The sequence below is a fragment of the Penicillium cataractarum genome, assembly GCF_028827025.1.
Source record: "Penicillium cataractarum strain IBT 29864 chromosome Unknown utg000009l, whole genome shotgun sequence".
NCBI lineage: Eukaryota > Fungi > Ascomycota > Eurotiomycetes > Eurotiales > Aspergillaceae > Penicillium > Penicillium cataractarum.
This window is the reverse complement of record NW_026622745.1, coordinates 4,034,375-4,060,120: the sequence shown is the minus strand read 5'-3', so window position 1 is coordinate 4,060,120 and position 25,746 is coordinate 4,034,375. Positions and strand designations below refer to the sequence as shown.

At 49.6% G+C, this 25,746-nt stretch overlaps 7 protein-coding genes across 7 annotated transcripts; 4 read left to right on the top strand and 3 right to left on the bottom strand.

Annotated features, from left to right (window-relative positions):
- Positions 1–8,164: 8,164 nt before the first annotated feature.
- N7496_012078 (uncharacterized protein) lies at positions 8,165–9,898 on the top strand (the record flags this gene model as incomplete). The annotated part of the gene is made up of 4 exons (XM_056704991.1): positions 8,165–8,609; positions 8,685–8,817; positions 8,872–9,322; positions 9,377–9,898. The coding sequence occupies 4 exons, from the start codon at positions 8,165–8,167 to the stop codon at positions 9,896–9,898; spliced, it is 1,551 nt and encodes a 516-aa protein (XP_056550951.1).
- Positions 9,899–10,769: 871 nt separating this feature from the next.
- N7496_012077 (T2 family ribonuclease) lies at positions 10,770–11,751 on the top strand (the record flags this gene model as incomplete). Its single annotated transcript, XM_056704990.1, has 4 exons — positions 10,770–10,999; positions 11,087–11,381; positions 11,433–11,628; positions 11,702–11,751. The coding sequence occupies 4 exons, from the start codon at positions 10,770–10,772 to the stop codon at positions 11,749–11,751; spliced, it is 771 nt and encodes a 256-aa protein (XP_056550950.1).
- Positions 11,752–12,419: 668 nt separating this feature from the next.
- swc5 (putative Swr1p complex component (Swc5)) lies at positions 12,420–13,549 on the bottom strand (the record flags this gene model as incomplete). Its single annotated transcript, XM_056704989.1, has 2 exons — positions 12,420–13,119; positions 13,185–13,549. The coding sequence occupies 2 exons, from the start codon at positions 13,547–13,549 to the stop codon at positions 12,420–12,422; spliced, it is 1,065 nt and encodes a 354-aa protein (XP_056550949.1).
- Positions 13,550–14,482: 933 nt separating this feature from the next.
- On the bottom strand, positions 14,483–15,223 carry N7496_012075 (uncharacterized protein; the record flags this gene model as incomplete). The annotated part of the gene is made up of 2 exons (XM_056704988.1): positions 14,483–14,872; positions 14,924–15,223. 2 exons carry the CDS (start codon positions 15,221–15,223, stop codon positions 14,483–14,485), a joined length of 690 nt encoding a protein of 229 aa, XP_056550948.1.
- Positions 15,224–17,614: 2,391 nt separating this feature from the next.
- On the top strand, positions 17,615–19,914 carry N7496_012074 (uncharacterized protein; the record flags this gene model as incomplete). The annotated part of the gene is made up of 7 exons (XM_056704987.1): positions 17,615–17,788; positions 17,847–18,607; positions 18,672–18,837; positions 18,892–19,060; positions 19,115–19,183; positions 19,332–19,347; positions 19,404–19,914. The coding sequence occupies 7 exons, from the start codon at positions 17,615–17,617 to the stop codon at positions 19,912–19,914; spliced, it is 1,866 nt and encodes a 621-aa protein (XP_056550947.1).
- Positions 19,915–23,089: 3,175 nt separating this feature from the next.
- On the top strand, positions 23,090–24,320 carry N7496_012073 (dihydroorotase; the record flags this gene model as incomplete). The annotated part of the gene is made up of 3 exons (XM_056704986.1): positions 23,090–23,144; positions 23,229–23,308; positions 23,388–24,320. 3 exons carry the CDS (start codon positions 23,090–23,092, stop codon positions 24,318–24,320), a joined length of 1,068 nt encoding a protein of 355 aa, XP_056550946.1.
- Positions 24,321–24,406: 86 nt separating this feature from the next.
- Positions 24,407–25,592, bottom strand: N7496_012072 (MIND complex subunit MTW1; the record flags this gene model as incomplete). The annotated part of the gene is made up of 3 exons (XM_056704985.1): positions 24,407–25,015; positions 25,075–25,401; positions 25,539–25,592. The coding sequence occupies 3 exons, from the start codon at positions 25,590–25,592 to the stop codon at positions 24,407–24,409; spliced, it is 990 nt and encodes a 329-aa protein (XP_056550945.1).
- Positions 25,593–25,746: the final 154 nt, after the last annotated feature.

Here is a 25,746-nt window from a genome sequence, read left to right as displayed (position 1 = left end):
GAAGTCCTTTTGAGACAGACACAAGCAGGCCAAAATCACAATTCACTGGTGCTAGATAAACTAAACTCTGGACCAATTCCATAGTGAATAAAACAAATTATCTTCTCGATTATTCAGAGGGTCTCCCACTCCGCCAATCTGAGCTCAGACGTTTGTGGCGGGTTCCCAAGTGGGGGCGTTGATCGATCGTATCCAGCCCAGGCTCGATAGGTCAGACGTTGTACAGAGTAGTACCTGTTGTACATGCAGACTTGCTTCCCAGCTGGGCTCGAGTCTCTGCCGGTCTGTCCCAGTCGGGTCTAGTCTGCTTCGCCCGGGGATCCGCAATAAAAGCAAACTGGCCATATCCCGGTCGTGGGGAGTGTAGCATCATAAATTCCAGTACATCGGTCGGGCTATTCTCCGCGTGCTTGGGCCATGTTGAGTCCCTTTCGGTCCCTCTCGAGCCTCTCAAAACTCATCACATACTTCCCATCGTCCCAAGCAAAAGCTACTCGCGGGCTCCGGGGTATGGATCGCCATCTCATAAGGCTATCGATTCAAAGTACTCTCTACTCAACCAACTCCTCAATGTGCCATTCAGATTAACGTGACTAGTGAGACGATCATCATACGTCCGATTATAATTGGCCGGATGAAGATTTCCACGAAGTTGCTATTATTATACAGTAGTCCTCTCTCTCAGAGTCGAGACCCTACAAAGTACTCCGTACTATGTATTTCGTACAGCCCGCTCATGACAAATAAGCCAATTAAGCCAAAAAGCCCCGGTCGCCCACCTTCATCATCCGGCATGATTGGAATGTGCAAAGAGTGCAAATCTGCAGACAAGATGGACCCTGGACTTTGTCTCCGTCAGTAGTGCCATCGGTAGACAAACCACCGAGACTGAACGGGCGCGGGGTATGGTCAATGATCTCCCCATACACTCCGTACTTTCATGGTTCTCTTTTTACCTTTCGCTACGGGGCTGCCGAGCGAATGGACCGCTTCGCTCAGGGACCACCGTCCAAACTATCCAGGGAGCTAGTTGTGGACCTGCATCTGACTCTACGGGATGTTTCTGATCCATCGCCCGTCAGTCAAGACCCGAATAGACGGAACTTGCTCTGGTTGGAGCAGACGAGCAGACGAGCAGACAGCTTTGATGTCCACGGACTTGGCCTGGCGAGACTTTTGTTCAATACCAGTATTTCGGGATTCCTGTGTGGCTAATGACCAGGAACTGCCAGTAGCTCCCGGGATTTGCATGCATTTCGCATTCTTCTTCAAAAGCCGCGAGCAAGTTCCTCGATCCTAATCCCAAGCCACGCAAGTCGGTGGCAAAAGAAAAATGGTATTGGGATCCTCGTCATGCGAAACACACGTACAGCTTTCTCTTCCCCTCATTCCAAAGTACCCAGTGTGTTTTGCTTTCCTCCCCGTGCCGGACTTGCACCTGGAACAGATGCAGAATGGGGATTATCATAACGGATTCAGTTTCCCCAGTATTTTCGCCTCCGACCGGGACAAGCCCCCGTGCTGCGTGTATCACATTGCCGACCCATAGACAATAGACACGGCAGGTTGAAGGAAACAGGGAAATCTGCCTTCTACTCCATCTCCCTTCTGCTGTGTGCCCTGAACCACGCAACTACTAGGCCCATTAGCCTCCAATAGACGAGCGCCTGCTCCTATGGCCTTCCACGGTAGACAGCCGAATTCTGACAGCTCTCACTCGCTTCATAGCCCCATTTAGGGCTGTGATTCGTGGCGCTTGGTCAATTAGTCGAACTTTATTATTATTGACGACTGAGCCACAGTACTAAGCCCCGATCCATGTCATACTTAGATGCAGCCGCAAATTAGCGTCGGGGTACTCCAAAGGGGGCTTTTTGTTTGTTTCTTTTTTCTTCGGGCGAAAGGACCTAGAGTTCGGGGATGAGAGCCAACCTGGTGGTTCAGCAATGTAACTAACAGGTTATCGATAGGCCCAACCTTCCGGCCTATGGGGTTGGTGGATTCAGGGGACTTTGGGACTCTGGGGCTCGGACAATGCCTGTCGATCATGTTTCTCTTTCGGTCTCTCATGCCGTTCCGTGAAGATCCCCTCTCGACTGTCAGATCCAGACGATCTGGTCTAATCCAATTTAGTGATCAGCCAGCCAGTTCCAAGCCCCACCAGGCTTGCTGTTCGTCTCTCTCCATCTGTACATTCCATGTTTTCTACTACAGTATCCCATATCTCATATCTCACAATTATCTGCTATATTGAGTGCCCACACACAATGGCTACCACGAGGGCGATGGCCGCAATAATGTTTCATGCATGGTGGCGGCAAAATTGGGCTTCTAGTCTTGTGCGAAGCAATACTGGTATCAATAATGCTACCCAGGATATGTAAACCGGTTTGCAATCCCCGCAGGGACTATTGTATTTTGTCAAAGCCCAGGATCCATGAGAGTCTCAAGATTCAATTGGTGCCGAACTCTATACCCGTGTTTGTTTAGTTGTTTCCATAACAAGTTCAGCCCTATGTTCGTTTCGATTAGGGTCAGCATTTTTAGTTCATATTGAGCTCAATCTTGACGTGAGAACCATCCTCTGGATATCATACAACTTTTGCTGGCCTTCACTACACATCGAAGAGCCATTCAAATCACAGTGCTCCTACCAAGGCATTCAGAAGCACAGGCCTGGTTTATCCGCAAGGGCCGGCCGAGAGCTGGAGAGTTCCCTCAGAAACACCGAGGACCCCTGCGTCCAAAGGGATGACTTACTTGGATCTTCTTGTACTGGCTAATCACCTCAAGCTGCCAAGACCATGCTTAGGCTCCTCTTGTCATGCTTGGCAACGCTACAGCTAGCCACATTTGCACTGGACAACGGCGAAAGGGCTTGAGACCACATAATCTCGGTCTAGAGCTCGAACGTACCTTACTGAATGGGATGTGGCAAGGCCGCGGAGAAGGTTTGAATAGTTCGTCCATAGAGATCCGAGCTCTTCTGTTGCATTGAGTCATGCCATTTGAAGTAGCCTTATGTCCAAGCCATCGCATGGCTTGGGACCGCCACAAGTGGCGATTTGGGTGGCTTGTTCGGGGAGATTGGGGGCTCCATTGTGTACATACCGCTTGGCTATCTGTGCTCGAAGCTCCAATTATTGTACATATTGGGAAATTTTCATGTTCAATCATCTCGCCACCATCGATCGATGTTGCCTGATTTACATTTGCTTGAGTCGGATTATTCGCATTCGAACTGCTGCTGTGATGAACTCATTCGACAATGATACTTTTCTCGCGGCCATCCAAGGATCAGCTGGACTGAACGATGAACGTCTCAATGGAATCTCTGGCTAACAATGATGATAACTCTTTGATAGTCATCATGACATCTCATATCTCATATCTCATATTCAATATTCAGGGACCATTCCCTACGATTCGACCATCAGATTCTCAGCTCAGAACAGCGTCAGGGGTGCCTCGGATATCCCCGTCAACTCGTAAACCTTATCGATTCAACAAGACCAGTACATGCATTAGCACGATTCCTGTAATTCTGACCCAGGTACACGGAGCATCAAGATCAACACTATCGATTTTAGATCTTTCTCAGACCCTTGTTCATCCTACATCCTCCACGCCGAACAGCTCCGTGTCAGCGTGTCTACCCCAGAAATCAAGTCATAAATTCAATCGATAATACTAAACTCAAAATAGACAAATTGAATTTTTCTCTCCCTGGTAAACAAGACATGCAAGCCTCACGGCAGCCTGGCGGTCGATCATTTTGCGGGGGAAGATCCAGAGTGGTCGAATTCATGCACTCGGGCCAATAAAGCACCTCCCAGCATACCATCTCCTACGGTATCTACAGTACTATCGTACTTGAGTTTTTCGCTGAACATTCCCCGGAAGAGCACTCAGCATGATCCGAGAAAGACCACTGTACTGGTTGACGCGTGCTGCAGATTCGTTTTGCCCAGCACCCTGGGACCTAATTTACTGACGTCGCCACTTAAATGCCAGAGCCCGGTGATCCGGGACTTTCGCCGGAGCATAACACAACTTCATACTCATATTGTATCTGTCGGAATCAGGAGCTGGTCCGAGTTTGACTTTACTCGACGGAGTGTGCACGTCCTTCGCACTGGCCATGGTCAGTGCAGATAGGGACTTGAGGGGAGATCAGGAGATGAGGAGATCGCTAGAATTGGTATCACTTTTCCAGGGCTGAGGATACCCGACGAACAGAATCTCCCAGAAAGGGGAAGTATTTTGAAGCCTACCAACTATGCCTTTGTCAGGCCATTGTATCTAAAGTCATATCGACAGTGCATCAATAAAAGGACCGTTTTGGGTCCGGAGATGGTACCCCTCCACTTAGAGCCTTACAAAAGGTAGCAAATACCGAGAATTCCGTTCAAACACCTCAATAGTACAATATTATTATGAGTGGATAAATGCAAGAAACCTGAAGAAGTTCAGTGGCTTGGACAAATTAGGCAAAGTATCTGACGGTTCCTGGACCAAAACAACTTAGACTTTAACCCTTCTTTTAACATCCCCACCCCCTTGCATAGGTATTTCCTATTCTTACCAGGGAGCCTCAGTGGATCTCAAATAGAGAAAGCATTTTACTAAGAGTTTTTTAACGGCAATTTTTGCTTTTTCCCCTTTGTGCCTGGTACTTGTCGTGCCAACCATTCATGTTGACGCGCATTGCAGAACACCCGCATCGCCTTGCGTCGTCGAGTCCCGGTTTCCTGGATACGACACCCAGTGGCAAAAGTCTATGTTATCGGCTCTGCCCTACGATCGGCTTCTCCTAGAGCGCGCTCCTGGGATTGGAGATCGGTGATCGCGTTTGTGGATGCTCTTATTGTTTCCAGGACTCCATCCTCCCTGTATTTGTCCCTCGTGTTACCCCAGCTCTAATCAGGGTCGCGATAAAAGGGGAAGAACGCGATTATCAGTTATAGATTAGGAAGGACCCTTCGAATCTTAGCTCCTCAAGGAAGAAACTCAACAAAAAGTCATATATCCAAGCACGAAGTGATCCGCAATCGCCGAGAAATCAAAGTCATAGCGCTGGTCAGTACTATTGTACTCTGTGGTCCAATGCACATACCACAGTCGACTCAATAGCGCAGGTAAAACAGGCTGGATATGCAACACGCCTCAATAGCACATCCTCAGAGCACATTGGAGAAGGCCATCCGGTCTTACCGATTGGCGGCCCTGATGAACAACATTGATCGACCCTGCGCATCACATCTAGCATGCTTAACATTCCCAAGGGCCGAAACTACGGCAGATCGGCGGTCCAAACGCCGTCCACCCCACTCCCCCAATGTACGGCACGTACCAATATGTCTTGGGCTAGCAGAGGGGAGGCTGCGAGGCTAGACCTTAACTTGGTCCGTTCACTACTGTCGGTTGCTCAAGGAGAATCTTGGTGACATCATCGAGGTATGCCCTTGCCTCAGGCGAGATAATCGCGCGTGCCTGTTTGGTCGACACGCATTACGCTACTTGGTACAGTTTCATAACAGGGGAGCAATATAATGCTCTTCTCAAGCTTTTAGACTGCGAGGATATGGGTCGTGTTCAATATATTGTTCACGATTGTGAGATGGAGTGGAGTAGAGTTGTAGCAGGAGGGAGTGGGGAAGGTTCCAGGTCTGTATAGTACTTTCGGATGAAAGGCATCATTCAACGGGAATCAAGGAGTGCAGACTCATGTACGTTTGAGCCAGGGTGTTATTCGTGGCAGGTCTCTGTGCACAATCGCTTCTGGTGAACCATATTGAATGGTGGGTTTTGAGATGGCCACTTGAGGTTTGGTAAATGGGGCATTCATCTGGATTGGCCATGGCCATAGTAAACTAGTTCACTTAATGTTAGGTAGTGGTACGATAGCAATCAATAGGATCTCACAAATTGCGGTTTCAATGTCTAAGTAATCCTGGTACTTGCTTTACTTGTAGGTCGAGAGTGCTTGGAGGGAAATTGTGCTTGGCCCTAAGCATGAATTCTCTTCTTCAGAACATACCAATACAATTAGAATCTAATTTAGTGCAATGTTCTTTAGATAAGTCAATTTGCAGCTTCTTTCATTATTCCTATCGAGTATTGTCCGGTTTTCGTTCGAGTATTATATAGCAAAGACATCGACGTTTGCTAATGAGGCTCGACAGACAATATATATCCTGCACCTTTGTGCTGGTAAACTAGCAACACCATACAATTCTAGATATTCATGGACATTACAAAACAACACAAAATTGATCGTTTGAGGATAACGACAGATAAATTTCAATTTTTATCTCAAATGAACATGTCATGGGAGGCGATACTTATTTTCTACCCAAGGCTATGCCGACCGAGTTCTCATCTGAGGTGCGGGCATCATCTACACATATGTACATCGCGACGTCTGGAAAAGCGATGACTACCGTACGGTCGCATCTTAAAACCATCAAGGCTTAGCCATCCTTTAATCCCTACCAAAAATGGACTGATCGTGTAGCTGATAATCGGGCTCAACAGCTATGGTGGAATCCCTCGAGCCACAGAGTATATGCCGACGATACCGATCCCAACGAACCCGACCAACCCTCACACAAACATCCCATCCTCCGAGCGCCATTTCTTCAAGACTCACAAACCGGCAAATAATTGGTTCGAATATGTCCATCGATGGAGGAAGCATCCACCCGGCTGTGGGAGCAATAGCGGACAAAACCGCCCGAGCTAGCCAGCTAGACAATCGCTTCATCTCCGACAAAAGGTTACGAGTTCCGAATGCACCGTGCCGACACGGCGTGGGCCACGACTCGTGTGATAACCCGCGGGGAAAAAGCAATAGAAGTGACAAGAATCCTCCGAGATGGCCTGCTCCGGGCCGGATTGGCGAGCCGACTGGATAATTGGCAAGCCATCTGGTCGAGTTTAGAATCCGCATTGCAGAACGCGCGCGGAAAACGCTTCTCTACGTGGGATCCCGTCGTCTGACAGGCACGCAAGCAACGGAGAGTTGCAGACACCTCCCTCGGCTTTGGTCGGACATGCAATCCAATGTTTTGCTTCTTCTGGCCTCGTGTGCAGGCCGGATGGGCGCTTCCAACGGCCAAATAGTGTGCGTGGATTCAACCTAGCCGAGCATCGAGAATGGAGAGGGCTAGTCATAGTCGCTCAGCCATGGTCGTTGTGCGACTGGGAGGACTATGACCGCGACTATTGCTTCCAACCGCTGCCATGTCTACTCTCATCGCATCTGAAGGGTCCCAGATCTATGTACGTAGTACAGTCAGTATGTATGCGTGCACATAGATCGGGTTGTGGGGACCACAGCGGAGTTCAAATGGAGTGAATAGGGGAGGATGATGGGTATGATTTGAGGAAGTGGTGGGTTGTCAAGTGTCAGCTCCATCGAGTGAGTGCTCCATCACGTCTTCATATCCCTGAGAGAAGGCAGCTGAGGCATTCGACCAGTTAATACTCTGTTCTAGGCGTCTTCAAGTTGGGAACCCAGCGTGAAAGAGGGCCACAGTAGGTGACCGCGTCGTGACGGTCGGAAGGCCCGAAGAAACCCCCAAAACTGCCTAATGGAACACGTCAAATCAACACGGCTTCAGAAACAGCTGATTTGCCCTCAAGAAAGAGAACATGAGCTAGGACTTGACTAGCAAATGGCGACATATCAGCTCCAATCATCGCATCAGTTCTAATCGGAGCCTTGTCCGATGCTCCCACCGCTACACTACGGTCGGAGTTCAGCACTGAATCAGCATTGATGTATGCCGATGAATGGAGGACTTGTCATTGTTCTCGAACGCCCAACGCCGCGACTAAGCAAAAACGGGGCCAGTCTTGATTGCTCGCCAATCGTCCTTCCAATGTTAATTCGCGTTATCAGCGCGGGGAAACCTGAAGTCTGCCGTCAGCCCCAAAGTGTCGAGCAAATCAGGAGTGTCCCAAGAATTTGCGGCTTTGTTGGCGTTACGACCCTAGGCCCAACGCGATAAGCTAACACTTAAAGCCGAACTCCGAGGCCAAGGCAGCTAAATAACGGCCCTCCCAAGTTCACCATCTGAGATCCTAAAGTCTCTTAATCGAGGCGTATGTCTGCTGTTAGAAGAGTACAGGTGCTCAGCGCCCCTTTCATACAGCCAAAATGGTCGCCGCCGACGAAACGCAGCCCCTGCTGGCGGGCGCGTCAGAGGGGTCAATCCCCCAACGCTCGGATTCGAAGAAACTCATGATCCTGCTCATGTGTGGAATTTTCGTTCTGGCCGCAGATTTTGGCAACGATATGGCGCTCGCCCCGCAGACTGCGATCTTTGAGCAGATCATCTGTCGCAACCAGGGACTTTTGTCGAGTGGAGGGGGCACGCCATCAACGGGTAATCCACCGGTCAATGGCAGTGATCCATGCAAATCGGAAGCCGTGCAGGCCGAATTGGCGCTGATATTAGGATATAAGGATATGTTCGAGGTGCTGCCGGGCATCCTGTTGTCCTTACCCTACGGAATGTTGTCGGATCATTGGGGGCGCAAGCCAGTCATCTACCTGGGCATTGTGGGTTTGCTGCTGGGGGAGATATGGATCCGCCTTGTGGGTAAGTTGGAGAGCTTAAGTTATCCTTATCCGAAAGTTGTTAATGAGATGCTAATCAAGGGTGATTCATCTATAGCATTTTGGTCAAACGTGCTGCCCCTTCGACTGGTCTGGTTGACAGGACTCTTCAGGGTCATTGGAGGCGGAGATCAGGTGGTTGTATCGATTGCGTTGGTCATGGTCGCAGACATCTTTACGGAAGAAGAACGGTATGCTAGCCTGACAGTTTGGCTTTATATTTGACTGTGCTAACTGGAAGATAGAACCACGGCGCTCTTCCGTCTTCAATCCTGTGTGATTCTCGCCGAGGTCCTAGGCACTCCTATCAGCGCCTGGATGATGCAATACAACAACTGGCTTCCATATATACTGGGTACAGTCATCATAATTGTGGGAAGTACTCCAATATTATTCCTCCCAGAGACTCTGGAAGAAGCCAAGGCAAAGAAGGCACGATACCGTCGTGAAGCAGGTCTAGATGCGGCCGAAACCTCCGACAACACTGACGAACGGGTCGAGCCATCTGTCAAACGACCATTACTGCAAGAGGTTATCCACCAGGCTCGCGAATTCAAAGACTCGACGCAGTTTATTTGGCGTAATTACAGTGTCTGTCTGGTGATTCTGTGCTTGCTGGTCACAGTCATCAGTCGCCAGTCCTCCAGCGTGCTCCTCCAATTTGCTTCGAAGAAATTCAACTGGAGCATTCCTAGGGTATGTATTTTCTCGCTGACATCGAGTTCCGGAAATTTGCTAACGCTGCTACAGACCAGTCTGTTGATTTCGTTACGTGGGGTATTCAACCTCGTCAACTATCTCGTCGTCATGCCAGCATTGTCCTTCGTCGCTGCCAAGTATCTCAACTTGCACGGACAGCATCGCGATCACCGTCTGAGCCAGGGCAGCGGACTGGTCTCGATTATCGGCTTCCTTGTCATAGGCCTCGCACCCGTTCCAGCTCTGCTGATTTGTGGGTTGGTTATTCTCTCCCTGGGCTCTGCGTTCCTTATCACTGCGCGCAGTCTGGCAACCGGCCTTGTGCCTCCAGATCACGTCGGCACGCTTTACTCGGCTATTGCGATCTCTCAATCCCTCGGCATCCTCATAGCTGGCCCACTATTTGCCTACCTTTTCCGAGTTGGCTTACATTTGGGCGGTGCTTGGATGGGGCTTCCCTTCTTGCAGGCCGGGCTCTTCTACGTGATTGCTACGCTCGCCATGTGGTGCATCCGAGTGCCTCGAGCAACGCAAGATGAAAACGAGGAGGCAGAGCCATTATCATCAGAATAGAGTATTGCTTTGCGACCCAATCCGAGGTCCCTCCAAAACTTGGAATTCTTTTTGTCTTTCACTTCGTATTGCCTCGAATCAAAGTGGGGGAAAATGTCCGGTAGATGCAAGCAACAAGAACCTGAACCCCCCTCCTCCAGTGCCGATCTCAGGTGACACAGTTGCGCCCATCGACCATACCTTAAGAGGCGAAAAGTGAAAGTACAATTGCAGTCTTCCAGATGGCTTCTGTCGACGTTGGTTCGCCGGGAAGCGGGCGATCAGCGACCTCTTTAATCTCGCGGGGCGTCGGAGATCCACCGGAGACAATGCAACGTCAATTTGGGCCTATCCCCTCCTCGAACAATCCCAAAACACTAGCTACAATTCGTCCAAATTGAATCCCCAGGACTTCCGACGGAGACCTCTCCCACGCATGGCCGACTTCACGGCTGATTCGACGTCTTTATTGGTGGCTTCATTAGGATCTTGTTCCCCGCTCCGGTCGGGATCGACCTCTTTTCGTCAGGGCAAAAGACACCAACTCGGTCACTAAGGCTGCCAAGCATCGCTAACGGGTTCAGCAACGACCATTCGTCTTTTTAATCAGTTGAACGGCGATATCCGATCTGTCAGGCACGAATCAGAGTCGTCTTATCGGTGCATGTGCTGCTATCAGTTGTGATCGACGTTTCTCCTGGTGATGCGCCCGTCGTTTGTTTTCTGCAGGACGCTCCATTCCTGGGGAGGACTCTCGTTGATAGCGAGTTAGTGACTGGTCGGTGTGTGCCCTATTTATGTTTGGCATGATGCCCCTGGCAGATGATCCAGATTGTCAGTTTTATTTCCCTTGAAGATCTTTATTGAATATTCTCTCTATCTTTGTCCAACTATGGCTTTCTCTCGCTCTTCTATGCTGGCCGTGGCGGCTACCACTCTGGCCATTGGCGCCTCTGCCTCGCTGGAGGTTTGCACCAACGACAGCACCTTCAGTTGCCAGAGTTCGTCCACGACTGCGACTTGCTGCTTCAATTACCCGGGTGGTGCCCTCCTGCAGACTCAGTTCTGGGATACTGACCCATCCACGGGCCCATCTGACTCCTGGACTATCCACGGTCTATGGTATGTATCTATCATTGCTCTCTTGCATCCATACAACTACATTCCCGTAAGAATACGAAATAGAACAATATACTAACTAGAATACAGGCCCGACAACTGTGATGGCACTTACCAGTCCAGCTGTGACTCCACTCGTGCCTACACCAACATCTCGGACATCCTGACAGCACAGGGTCGGACCGATCTTCTAACCTACATGCAAGAGTACTGGGTCGACATCGACGGTGACGACGAGTCCTTCTGGGCTCACGAGTGGGGCAAGCACGGTACTTGCATCAACACCATCGAGCCCAGCTGCTACACTAGCTACACCGCGCAGGAGGAAGTCGGCGACTATTTCGAGAAGGTGGTGGACCTGTTCAAGGGTCTCGATACGTACACGGTATGTAGTCAGATGACTAGTGCTCAAAGATATGATCTAATAGTATTCCAGGCCCTCTCCAATGCGGGCATCACCCCCGATAGCTCCAAGACCTACACTCTGAGCGAGATCCAGGCTGCCCTGACCAGCCTGCATGACGGCGCATCGGTCTACCTTGGCTGCTCGAGCGGCTCGCTGAACCAGGTTTGGTACTTCTTCAATGTGGCTGGCAATGCTATTGATGGCGAGTACCAGGCTGTGGATACTCGTAAGTGGCTCGCCGTTGGAGAATAAACCACTCGCCATAATGATGAGTCTGAAAGCTAATCTTGTTTACACAGTTACCACGTCTGGCTGCCCCAGCACCGGCATCAAGTACGTGCCCAAGTGAAGCTCCGCAATGGAATGATGCACAGGTGTAGTCTGGCTTGGATAGATATGAGAGATCTTTACGAATGACTTCACTTTCTATGATGCAATGATGTGAGAAGGGGTATCTGGTTTGGTGTCCTGGAGACTATAGTACATAGCATAACGCTGGGTTTGATGCCGATGAAATGAAATCAACTAGCATAAGACCGACCGCAATTCAGTAGTCTTCGAGTAGAAATACAAAGTCTTCACAGTCAGTGAAGAATACAACAATCAAGCTTCGCACCCTTCCTGTAATGGTCCGCCTCTGGCAGTGAGCATGATAAGAGCCCGCATTACCGCCGGCGATCAGCAAATGGTCCCCGGCCCTGCAGATTGAGTGTCCGGTGCGGACTATTTCACAAGCCCATCCACCTTCTTATCGGTGGAGGTGCACACTCGGGAATTTCCCATTTCGAACGGGATCGACTGGCTGGTTGTTTGAAGGAGGCGGGAGCTGCCACCCCATGGTATTTGGACACGAGGTTTCCCAAATGCGACCATGGGCGGCATACACTCCGCAGGAATGGTCTTTGGTCCAACCGAGACACTGTGCCGGGATATGTTTTGTGTGTGGGTGGAATCTGCAGCCCGCATGTAGGTAGATAAAAGAGGGCGAGCAGACCACAGAGACAGATAATAGCAGCCTCACATGCCTTTGAGACGGGCCTGTCTGGCTTCCTCGTCTCGTTTGGATTCCATACGACCCAAAAAGTCCATACGGCCCATATATCCTTCCTTGGCTTTGCTGTGTGTCCGCAGTTCGTCCTTGATCCCAGCCTGATCCACATACTGTGCCCAGTCGAGTCTGGACTTCTCGACGGTGTTGATCTTGGGCCCGGTTGCGTCTGCCGCGCCCTCTATAATAGCCTGTTTCTCCCAGCTCTTCTTGATCAAGCCGGTTGGGTTGGGGTCGAATCGCGAGACCTTCCGGAGAGGACGGCGCAAGTTGGCAGTGCCATTCATGCCATTGGCATCCTCGACCTCGGCGAATTCCACATTCTCGCCGCTAGACAGGAAGGCCTTCGCCTCGGCAGAGTCCTTCGGAACCACTTTCTCCTCGGTGATCATCTCACCCGCAAACTTGTATGTGCGCTTGATCTTCACCATTTGTTCTTTGCGTTGGCCATGGCGCGTATTGTCTTCCGGATCTGGGGCACGCTGCGTTGGCGCGCTCGTATCGGCGACACGGTCGGATTCGTCTGGAGCCGGTTCATCCTTGCCCTCGATCTGGGATGCTTGCAGGCCCAGTTGACTCTCGGGGGCGTTCATCTGCGCCCACAGGGCATCGACATCCACCGTGGCGCCGTCGATTCGAGCCAGCGGGTTACGGTCCTCCTCTTCCTGTCTGATCCAATTGTGAGAATCCCGAATGAAGGTATAGAGACACAAAGAGTAGAATAATAATCTTACATATGTTTCTTCATCGCGCGTGTCCGTACGAAACCTCCAGTTCCCCCTTCCTCATCCTCGTCGAAATCAATATCCTCGTCGTCGGCCACATTCTTGCCCTTGCCCTTTTTCTTCTTGAGTTTATTCCGTTTATCCCGCGCTTTCTGTATCGTGGCTTCGTCGCCGGAATCTAGTTCGTCTGCGACAGTCTCGTCTTTCTTATCGGTCTTGCGCTTCTTCTTCGCGGGTTCGGCAACCTCATCCTCGGATGAGGATAGCTCGGACTCGTCTTGAGCTGGGTCGAGCTGGAAATCTTCATCCTCAGCGGACTCGTATGGCTCATCTTCAAGGTCGAGAGCCGATGGGGCATTCGGGTCGGCGGACATTTTGTAATAGAGAGGTGCTTGTTGGTGATAAAGAAAGGTGATGCGAGAAACGCGCCATCGTGATTCTGCCGGAGGCGGTGCTGATAAGGATTATGTAATAAAATCCAAACCTGACGACTGGCCAATAGTTGATCCGTTCCTCTAAGGGGTTGAGACTCCACACCAATATATCATCAACTGACAAGCTCTAGATCGATCATCCACTAGCTTTGAAAACTGCATCGAGGGCTCCTCTTGCGCTTATGTAGCTCTGGCCAGACAATCCCATGAATTCTGCTCTCAGGATTCTGCCCGAAAGGCCCGCTTCTCTTTCTTAAACAGGCTAACGGCCCGAGCAAGGAAACCCGTAGGATGAAAGGCATCATCGAGGGCCTTCCACGCCCGGTAGGCTTCTTGGCCAATTTTCACAAATTTTCGGACCTCTGGCGTGGTGAAATATGGCCATTGCCTTCTGGTCTTTGGCTGGGTCAAGTCTACGGTTGTCGTTGACAGAATAACCATGATTCAAAATGTGCATTGTTGTTGAAAGAGGGCTTCAAGGTCGTTGAAAACCTCTCCCTTGCCTCACCAATGCCAGTACGGAAAAGGCTAAACCCTTCACAACAAAACATGGTCCACGGTTGGCTCTAGTTGATCTCAGTGTTTCGAAATCGGTGAATTTGTTACTACATATCGGCGAGTCTCCCTATCTCTCGGTGGACATATGGTATAATTCAACGTGGCCCTCACCATGCCTCCTCTTCAATATTCCAAACTATGACCTGCATGTACACTCTCAAGAAATAGCCCTGCTATACTGTCGTCACCTGAGCCCAACAAGCCCATTACCCATACCCATATACAAATACCTACTCCAACACTCAAAATATCCTTGCTCCCTGCGAAGTTGATCCTGACCTCGAACAAAGCCCACAACTGGTGCATACATTCCTCTTACGGCCGATAAGCTTGCTTAGTCGCAATTTCCAATTTCTCCAACTGGACCTGTGCATCGCGACGACGAGATACATCCCGCTGGGACCATGTGCCAGCAGCAGCAGCAAGCCCCATCAGAATCTCAAATCCGAGCAGAACACACAACAATGCAAACCCAGCACGGGTCTCGTGGCAGTCGCGAGCAAAGTGGGCAGGAGTGGATGTGGATCCACTCGATGTGTCCCATTTGCATGTCCAGCTGTGTAGAGTCTCTCCCTTGCTGAAGCCGCTCGGATAGGATGCGGACGGCCGATAGATGATAAAGACAATGCCAATGAGAGATGTGATAAACCCGGAGAAGGCCGATGCGGATGCATATGAGTTGAGAAGCTTGATACGGGAGTGTGGCTGGATGGGTGTTAACAGCTGTCGTAAGAGTATTGGGGCTGGTATACTAACAGATGGAAGTAAAGCAACAACCATATATACAAGGTTCAGAGCAGCAATCACACAGCCACAAGCTAGACCTGCGATTGTCGGTCGCACGTCAAGATTAAGTGGCCAGAGAGCAAGACCAGCACTTTCCCATTGGGCCGTGGTCTTATAGTGACGCAGCGGTTGCGCTTCACAGGCGATGACAGCAATAGCCCCGGTGCTGATCAAAGCAGACAACCCCAATCGAGTCAAATGAAGGGCTCGGTTGCGCTTGAGGAATTTCGACTCGTCCATAGAGCCAGCTGTAGATGCGTTTGAACTCATGGTGAAGGTGGTTAACGAAAGAGGACTGTAGTAACAATGGAAAGACTATCGACGATATCACGATAGTATGTAATAGAAATAATAGAGCACGCAACCTTGCCAGCAAGGTTTCTTAATAGGAAAACCCTTAGGAGTAAAGATATAAGGTATAGCGAGCGGAACGAGAGACCCTCACTGAGGGAAGAAAGAAAGACAGGGAAGTCCCGTAAAAGAAGAGAACGGCTCGAGGTGGAAGGGATGTAAAAAACCTCAAGAGCCAACCAAGCGCCGGCGGAGGATGCCTCTGAATATGTACTTGCTGTACGAGAGTACTCTTGCCGATCATGTATCTTCTCATCACAATTAATTCCAAGCGAGTGTCTGACTATCACAAATAGCCCTTTTCCCGAGGGCGCTTACCCAACCAAATGGATTGAACGGGGTAACTCTTTGGACGGAAAATACCCCCTAGTGCACGGATTATCGAGTTCTTCAGCTGCTTTGATTTGTTGAATAGAAAATAAAATTAATTTCCAGGACTATGAGGGCATCACTGTAAACATGCGGCTTGCAGAATTGTTTTGCTTATGGGGGTCTTAGCATGCGGATGGGCGCCAGCGTACAGGCTTGGCGGGGTTGGAGAGGGGAGGGCTACGCTTGCATAAAGGCATAAGATAAGAGGGGAGAGCTATATTTGGAGTCTAGGAAGGACGATCTATCACTGGAGGTTTGGATTATTGTTTCTTATTCGCGCCCCTGCAGCGCCGCGTTCGCAGGGTCTAGGTGGGCGGCCATGATGATTGGTTGATGCGAAGCGCCGGGGGGCTGCAAGAGGAGGCCCCCGGCGGTTAGGATAGACTCGAGCCCTCAAATCAGAGAGTCTCGAGGTCTGGTTCCTGCAGGGTGTTCGCCAAATCCTTGAATTTTGCAGAGCCTAGACATGGCGATAATCTACCCCAGAAGCTCGTGGCTTGGCTATTGTCAAGAGTAGATGATATCGAAGAGGGGGAATAAGCTGTGCTATTTTGGGAACTGGGAGAAAGGCAAATTGTAGACCTACCTATTCTTCTGCTATCATCCAGTCATTTGCGTAAACTTGTATCTGGTTTTCAAGTGCCCATATTTGTGTTCCTCGGTAGGCTCATTGTCGTAGATACTCCGTCGATAATTCGCATGCCCTGCATATATCCGCAGGAGTTCTCAATCTAGTGTTTCTTAACCCTCCCATGCCACAAAAGCACTATGTTTTCGGTTTCCTGCTAGTCATCCACGTGCCTTCTAAGAGAAGGACCTTAAGCCCGTGTCTGAAACTGCAAGACGTAACGCCATCGATGTAGGACAGGGCCGATGGATAGGGATAGCACTACAACACTATCATTCTTTATTTCAATACTATGAAGATACCACCCAGTAACTTCGTTGTGGTATTTAAGAGCTGATCGCAGCGTAGGCGAAGCCCTGTCGATGTTGAAATCATTTAGAGTAAAATGCTCTTCAAAGAAGGGAAAAGAGAGCAAACATTGTGGCATGGGTGGAGCATGTGCCTCGATAAATATTTCCATTCAGCCCATAAGGCCATGCACACTTTATTCAATACTGAATCTAGATCACCCATGCATGATCATGTACTATCAAGCCCAAACCTATTGACACTATCTCGGCCTTCCTAATGCTCTATGCTGTCAGTTCCCTTACATGCCGTTCTCTCAATGTCCAAGCTTTACCCCAATGTGTAGTAATAATACTAAATCTGACGAAGAACGAGTCTTAGATATTACGATCAAAGCATTATATCCTTATCTCTGGTAACCTGGCCGAGTCAAGTGTACACCGGAATGTGTGTACGCCCTCCCTCCGCAATACAGTCTGCTTCACGCCTAGTATGGCCTGACCAGAGAGCTTGAAGGTCAAATCCTGGCCTTTCTTGAGTCTATCAAGCAGGAGGCAGCTGATGATCACGCTCGGGAGCATTGGCTTATATTGAGATATCGCTCAAAAACCGGGAACTCCCGGCCGTCTCAAAATCCACATACTTCAGCCTTACATCGGAAGAATCCAGCGGGTCGTCCCTTGGAATGCGCAGCTTGCTGTATGTACCCGCTTATGTTTAATTAGATTACTGTGTCCTATCGTGTCTAGATCAATTGGTAATATGTCTAGACACCGGGCCTTCAGACTCCTATTCAGCAGCTGGAAGGGAGATGTAGAGCAATTACCCGGCCAACATTCCATGCTGAAAGGGTTCTCATGTAGTATTCAGCGTAGGACCTACGTCGTTATTATTGCACTGATAGGCAGCAATCTTGTTCTGCATAAACTTGGCCCACCGATGGCCCATAAAAGAGTTTAGAGCTCCTGGTTTTATCCTTCGCACAATATGCTTGCGACGACACATAGTAGAGCCTGCCGATCATGGCTTCTATCTTGAAGTCGAGACTTCTTCTATTACATTGTACATATTTGTTTCTCATGTCCATGATCGGCAGTGTCATACTCTACACTAAATCGACGCAGATCAGTGATCTACAATATGTTGACGCGTTGTTCATGAGCTTTAGTGCCATGACAGGGACTGGGCTGACTGTGGTTTGTCTAGCCCTTGGATCATTGACGGACTATACTCAATTGCTAACGTGTTGCACAGCTGGATCTCTCTACGTTGAACGGTCTACAGCAAGGAATCCTACTCACGCTCTTGATCTTGGGTCATGCTATTCCTATCAATACAGTCATCTCTTTCCTACGCGCCCTCACCCTCCGTTCTGCGCTGAAAGATAACTCGAACAAAAACAAACTGTGGCAGGATATGATTCACAAGCCAGTAATACATTTACAAGAAAAGCAGACTGACAAGGATCATTATACTGCTATCCTTACCAAAATTCTGACACCATTGAGGACACACATCACAGGGAGGGAAATACACGCAGATATTCCATCCCCGTCCGAGCCCGATGTCTCTCGAGACACTCGCCATTTCATCATTGTCACCGACCAGTCATATCCTCATTTGACTCGGCAATCTCAGTCTATAAATAATAGTGGTCACCGACGGAGGGTCGGTGGTTTGAAAACATGCTCTTCCTGGCTTATAGTCAGACTAAAGGGCATGTGGCTCCGAATCAAAGACCTTGCGCACTGGAACGGATCAATTGACCCCAATGAGCCGGGCTGGGTAGAGTACCAAGCACTCATAATACTATCGGTGCTCACAATACTCTACGCCATCGTCTTCCTTTTTGTCGGCATTTTGAGCATCGGACTTTGGATGTCATTATCACGCCCAGATATCCCACAAGCAGACGGAGTTTCTCCTCTTTGGGCAGGCGCTTTTCTAGCCACATCTTCGTTTGTCAACAACGGGATGTCACTTATTGATGCTAATATGGCGCCTTTCCAACTGGAGTATGTGTTTCCTTTCAGTTGGTCTTTTTTCTATAACATGACCTGATTATCCCACCATGGGTAGGCCTGCTCCACTTCTCATCTGCGGGTTTCTCATCCTCACTGGAAACACGCTGTTTCCGTGCATATTACGGCTTGTGATATGGACCATCAGAAAAATGCTACCAGATAAAACGAGGTGGAGGCCGTGGCAGCGACCTTTCGACTTGATTCTTACCCAACCTCAAAGGGTAATTTCAACCACCGCCTTCTCTATTAGACTTTTAAGCTCACAATATGTATAGGTGTGCACTTTTTTATACCCTGCTATACATACATGGTTTTTGCTCGGGACAGTCTTGGTACTGAATGGTATCATGTGGGGGTCTTTTGAGCTTGCTTCTGTCCGCAGCAGCAAAATCGCCACCCTCCCTTTCAAGTTCCGAGTCTTGGACGGCCTTTTCCAATCTTCTGGTATGTACATACAAAACCTGGAAGTTCAACAAGCTAAATATGGTTCTTATACAGCTGTGCGGGGTGGTGGATTTTCCGTCGTGACATTCGAGAAGCTGCCACAAGGACTGCTCACTATCTATCGTACGTAAAATTCAGATACCATACCTTCTCACAGAGCAGTTGGCTGACAAGAATCATTTCTAGTCATCATGATGGTAATGATTACATCTACTAGTATTGCGTGATGAGTGTCTAACTATTTTTGCATAGTATCTCCCATTATTTCCAGCAGCTGCGGTCCTTAGGTATGTATGCCTGCTTCCAAGGTACTAGTCAAAAAGGCTTCCCTAACATCTAAAAGAAGCAGAAATTCCGACGAGAATGAACTGAAAAAGATCCCATGCATCGAAGCTGGTAAATCAGACTGCTCGTCTCCACTCAGCGGTTCAAAAAACTCGATACTTGCCCGCGGTCAGTCCTATATTCAGCACTTCCGCGTTCATTTAAGCTACGATGTATGGTGGCTAAGTCTTGCCGTTCTTATCGTCTGTGTTGCCGAGTCAGATCATTATGATTCGCAACCCTTGGCCTTTTCTACTTTCAACATCATTTTCGAGGTTGTATCCGCATACAGCTACGTAGGTGTTAGTGTTGGATACCCCGGCAAAAACTACTCTTTCTGCGGGGAATGGACCCCATTCAGCAAAGTCTTGCTGATATTCATCTCTTTTATTGGCCGACATCGCGATCTGTTCGCTTCAATTGGGAATTCCACATGGCTGACTGGTTTTGGGGAAGTGGCTGATGAAGACATGAAGCTTCAAGAGAAAGATGCTGAACATATCTCGTCTGCGACTGTCCGGCTCTATTGATGCGGCTAGCTATTGTTATCTTATAGTCAGATATCCATCTCGCTCAGCTCAGATGATTGGTTCTCAAGTAGTCTCCTAGCCCCTTGCGTCACCTCGGCCTGCTTGTCCATTGCGTAAAACTTCAGTGGGTTGATTTTCCACGGGTTTGATCGTGGTGCGTGTAGCTCCCGGGCAGAATATAGAGGCCAGCCATCATATTGTTCTGTACGCCCTGCTGCCGGTATACTGCCAGTGTTCTGTGCCAGTGTAGAAGCGAGTCTATATGTTCGAGTTGCACATAGCACGGAATGTTGTATGTAGGTGTCGGGTAGGCAAGCCAGTCTCGGTGACTGAGCTGTGTTCCCTGAACGATTCATCGGTTCACCAGCCCTTAAGCAGGCTGATCGGTAATGAGGACCCGAACGGTGCTTTCAGTAGATGTAGAATCTTGTGCAACCTCGATGGCATTCCGAATAGCTCTGGAATGGTATTCACAGGACTCCTCCTTTGTCAAGCCCCGAGCCAAGACAGATCCAACCCATTCTTCCTCTTCTATCGTCGGACAGAAACACAGGCTCATAGTTTTCAATCTAGGTAGCCTTGTGAAAATGGAGAATAAAGCAGTTTTGTCGAGGTCGTCTCTCATTATTTGTTGTTGCTCTTCACAAATGTCACGTAAAACATCGTGTACTAGCAAGTATGATGGGTAATCGTCTGGTAGGAATCCACGGCCCTCGTATATCCAGTCCGAGTAGTCATCGGGTGTTAAAAGTTCAGAACTGAAATACTCCGAATCGAGAATCTCTGTAAGATTATTAGCTCTACTGTGTGTGTGTGTGTGGTGTGCAACGGGGTTGGAATCGTCAATCTTACCAGGTTTTAAGATCTCTGGAGCAACGTATGTCAATGACACCACATGATGTCTTATATTAGAACCCGAAAGGCGTCTCAATCCATTCAGACTGGACTTGGAGAATTCAAATCTGACTGCCCTGAAAAGCACGGGTATTGACGCGTCCCTGAGCCGCTTGCTGACGCAAGATAGCTCTTCAACGTCCCCAGGCTGGAGAAATCTCACAATCCGCGAGAGAATATCGGAATGGAGGAGGTCAAGACGAGTTCTCGTACTGTTCATGGTCACCGACACACGGCAGGGAATTGACGTCTCAAATTCAATGGCGACCCAAAAGGAGGTGCCGGAAGGGCCTTTGTAGTCGACATCAGACCATGAAATTTCAAGACCCTAACACCCTCCGCGAATGCGTTCACATCACTGGTCTGCCACTAATCAGACATGATTGGTAGAAGCTCAGAGACAATGGCACCAAGAAAAGATCCAGTGGGGGTCTGGGGCAAGTTCCGACAATTTAAAAACCGCACGGACAGCCCTCCGTTCGTCGACGGCGTCTCAATAGTTCCTTCGGCAGCCCCGCTCTTGGTGCTAAAAATCGACCAAACAAAAAAAAAGTCCACCGCACATGTTTCCTAACTTGGTCGCACAGTGATAAACGATCAAGACGGGGATTTCGGCTATTCTAGCATCTCACACTCGTTTATCCCACCGGTTAAGATCTCACTAGGGAATCAATAGACACGGATAGCATCGGCATGGCCGGTGTAGAGATTCCCGTCCCGATAACAAAATCGATATCCGTGGGTATAAATAGGATATTCGGCATACACGTGGCGCTAAGAGATCAGGGCATTCTCCACTCACATCGTTCTTTCTCGCTTGTGGAAGTTTAACGAAAGGACTACAGCCTGATCGAGCAAGAGAACCAGGATGGAATGTTCCTTTTTCGGAGAACGTGCATTAAGCTGTTCAATAGTCTGTTTGTCCATGTGGAGCCCGCTATTAAATCTCCGGTTTTTTTCATCTTTGTTGGCAACGGTGGGGATTGCGAGGTCAACAACCGAACCAATGCTGATTTGCCATTATCAATGTTGCACTCCGTTACTTTCCACCAGAAGCCACCATCAAAGCCACCATCCTCGTGGGTCTCCACCCCCTTGACGACCTTTGTCTACGGTTCATAGTCTAAAGAGACCGTAGTGCCGTCATTTTCGATGCTTCCACCCAGTCATAACCACATTCAGAATATCTATCAGTCCCCGTTATCCGAGTGGACCCCCCTTAGCTCGGACTTGTACCACGTTCAGGATGAGAATATTTCCAGAATAATGTCGTCAAACCCCGGTGATACGGAAGCGATAATCTATAGTTTTCGACCAATCTCTCGAGATCCGGAAACTCCGATCGGTACCATAGAAAGTGCCTCCTCATGTCCAGGTACGGCCTCAATCTTAGATCAAGATAAATATTAGTCAATCTTTCTGTTACTTTTTCTGTGAGAAACATGCAGGAACTTGCATAGAGTTTTCTATTCTATGGAAAAACCTTACCCCTTCCCTGCCTGTTTCTTGTTTCTCCCCCCTCAATCGCTTACAGTACTACCTTCCTTCTGACATTATCTTCTCCACCCCATCTGTAGGGTAGCCCCGAGACTAGCGAAACTAAATCGGAGACTTGTTCTGATTTGTCTGGTAGAAGAAGAACTATTTCCAATTCACTACGGAGGACGCCTATATTAATCCTGACTCGGTTGACAGGTCTCGTGTACACTTGATAGTCAACTCCTACAACGAACCGCTCAGCCCCAGACAAGTAATCAAAAGCGAAAAATGCAGGAAATTGATTGCTAGAATTCCCCCTTTGTTTTTTCTCTCGGTGGCCATTCTCATTATACTGTGTCATAATATGTATCTCCTACCAGCTACCAAGAGTACATGACGGTCTCGGCCGTGCTTGAATTCCGCGGAGCGCGGAGGTAAACTACCCAGGACTCATACAAAATGCACGGGTGAAAGGGGAAACACCATGTACTCGTAATTCAACCCCATATGTCAATTGATGTTACCTAAATTTTTTCCAAATTGCGGGGAAATCAATGCACGCTAAGACATACTGCTTTCTGCAATATTAAAATTTACTGATAATCGAATTTCACGCCACAGAGCATGGCCACACCGATTCCACTGTATTTCTTGACTACGGCTTGTCTTGTAGATGGCGCGGGGAAAGCCGGCCGGGGGGCTTTCCACCGCCCGGCAGAAAAGAAAATATGGCGGGGCAAAGGTCATTTCCTTTTGATTGCCACAAACGCAGGACTCAATTGAACATCTTCTCATATACACAATGCCCTTGTCCAAGTTGCAGGGAGTTAAGCTCCCGGCCTCGGCCGACTTCCACGGTACGTGTCGTGGGCATTGAACGGAGAAGTTGCCCGAGTGATTCAAAGCTTAAAAGTGACGGGCACAACTGACCCCCAGAATAGTCCACCTTCGTGATGGCCCGATGATGGAGCTGGTTACTCCTACCATCCGACAGGGTGGTGTGAACACTGTCTTTGTCATGGTAAGAGAAGAGATACCTTGAAGAAAGAAACCAAAAACATGTGGATTGGCGCAGCTATATAACACTTTGCCCAACATAGCCCAACCTGGTCCCTCCCATCACGACCGTCGACCATGCTCTCGACTACAAGAAGCGCCTGCAGGCCATTGAGCCCAACGTCAACTATCTCATGTCTCTCTACCTGCACGAGTCGATCACCCCCGAGACCATCATTGAGGCCAAGCAGCGCGGCATCACCGGTGTCAAGAGCTACCCCGCCGGTGTGACGACCAACTCGAGCTCCGGCGTTGTCGACTACACTTCCTTCTATCCGGTCTTCGCCGAGATGGAGCGTCAGGGCCTGATCCTGAACCTCCACGGCGAGGCTCCCTCCAAGGGTGACGTGACGGTCTTGTCGGCTGAGGAGCGGTTCCTGCCCAAATTGGTTGAGCTGCACACCAAGTTCCCCAAGCTCCGTATCATCCTGGAGCACTGCACCACCGCGGCGGCCGTCGAGGCTGTCAAGAAGTGCGGTCCTACCGTTGCCGGTACCATCACTGCTCACCACCTGTCTATCATCATTGACTCGTGGGCCGGTGACCCATTCTGCTTCTGCAAGCCCGTGGCCAAGACCCCCGCCGATCGCGACGCTCTCCTCCGCGCGGCCGCCTCTGGCAACCCCAAGTTCTTCTTCGGCTCCGACAGTGCCCCTCACCCGTCTGCCTCCAAGCGCGGTGGTGAGAAGATTGCCGCTGGTGTCTTCACCCAGCCTTACACGACACAGGTCGTTCTCGATTCGTTCGAGCAGGCTGTTGAGAACGGTGTGCTCAAGGATGAGGATATCACCCCGGAGATTATGGAGGGATTCATGAGCAAATTCGGTCGGGCCTTCTATGATATCGGCGAGGAGAAGAAGGAGTTCATCACCATTGAGAAGAAGGGTGAGAAGATTGCGGAGATTCTGAAGTCTGATCAGACCGATGTGGTTCCCTTCCGCAAGACCCAGGACACGTGGACCGTGACTTGGTCGTAGAGAACCAAACTTGATCTCAACCCGTAAAAATAGAATAAAAAGTTCAAGTCCATAAAGGATCATCTCACTTTAAGCACCGTATCATCTTACGACGATTTGTGTTCTTGCGTAAGCATGTTGGCCACGTTCTCCAAAGCATGCGCCTCGGAGATATCGATCCGGCGTCCCGCAACGACTGGATTGCCATCATCGCCCATGGCCAGTTGCCCAGCCCGTTCCAGGTGCAGTCTAATCCGGCTCTCGATGTACTCCTTCCGCTCGTCCCGCTTAGACTTAGTCTCCATCTCCACAGTGGAAGCCGGCAAGCTGGCCAACTTGGGCCGCAACTGCTCAAGTGTAGCTTGCAATGCCGGAAGCTGCGAGAGAATAAAGTTTGTATTCGTCGTAAGCGGGGCGTGTTTGGAATTTGTACCGGCATCGACGCCGACGCGAAGTTGGCGTGCAGCTGGGCTGGATGTCAAGAAGGACAGGTCCAGATCTTTCTTCGGAGTTGTCTGCGATTTGTCGGCAGTGCCGTCCGACTTGGCAGATTCCACGGTGGATAGAATAGACTTGAGTTGGGAAATGACGGCTTCGTTCCGGGCGCACTCGTCTTTCAATGACCGGTTTAGCTTTCGAGTCTCGAGGAGCTTCTTGCGCTGCGCGTGGATGGTCTCGGGCGTGGGCGTATCCGGTGAGGACTCGAATGAAAGACCCTACGAGCGGACGTGTCAGGGTATACTCCCATATCAGATAGACAAAATTTCCCACCTACCTCATAATGTTTAAGCCGCACCCAGAACAGCAAATCCTCCGGCACGGTGAGAATATTCCTCAGCACGTAAATCTCAAACTTGTCGAACGCCTTATCGACATTAGCTTCGAGCAATGTCTCCAACTGATGCAGCCCATTCTCAATTTCCAACTTGGCCTCCGGATAAACAACATTGCCATCCTCGTCCGTATCAGGAATCGTCGAGCCGTTACTCGCATGACCGAACCCCAAGCGCTCGGGCGGTGTCGCAAGCAAGCCAGTCTCCAAACTTGAAATGGCCTGGTAAATCAGATTGTTGATCGAATTGATAATGTCATCGATAAGCGACTGAAACCACAAAAAAACAAGGTCAGCAAGCTGGTTTCTCAAGGGGTGGGTCTCCGAATGTCACGCATATACGCAGGCCCTGGATGCAGCGAGGGGGGACTGCCCCCGAAACGCTATCTGGTCGGGGGCAAACTTACCAAGGGGGTATAGCTGAAGTGCTCTGTGAGCAGGGAAGTCGTCGCATCGTTCATTGCAACTATGGAGGGCTCTCGTCAGTGCGAGGCTTGAAGTTGACAGGCGCGTTGAAGAAAAGACGCGCCGGGAGCGGGGGGACACCAGACCGCCTTGGGTTAATCCCAAAGACTCTCGACTGGCGGCATTCGACAACATTCCTTAGACCGGTTT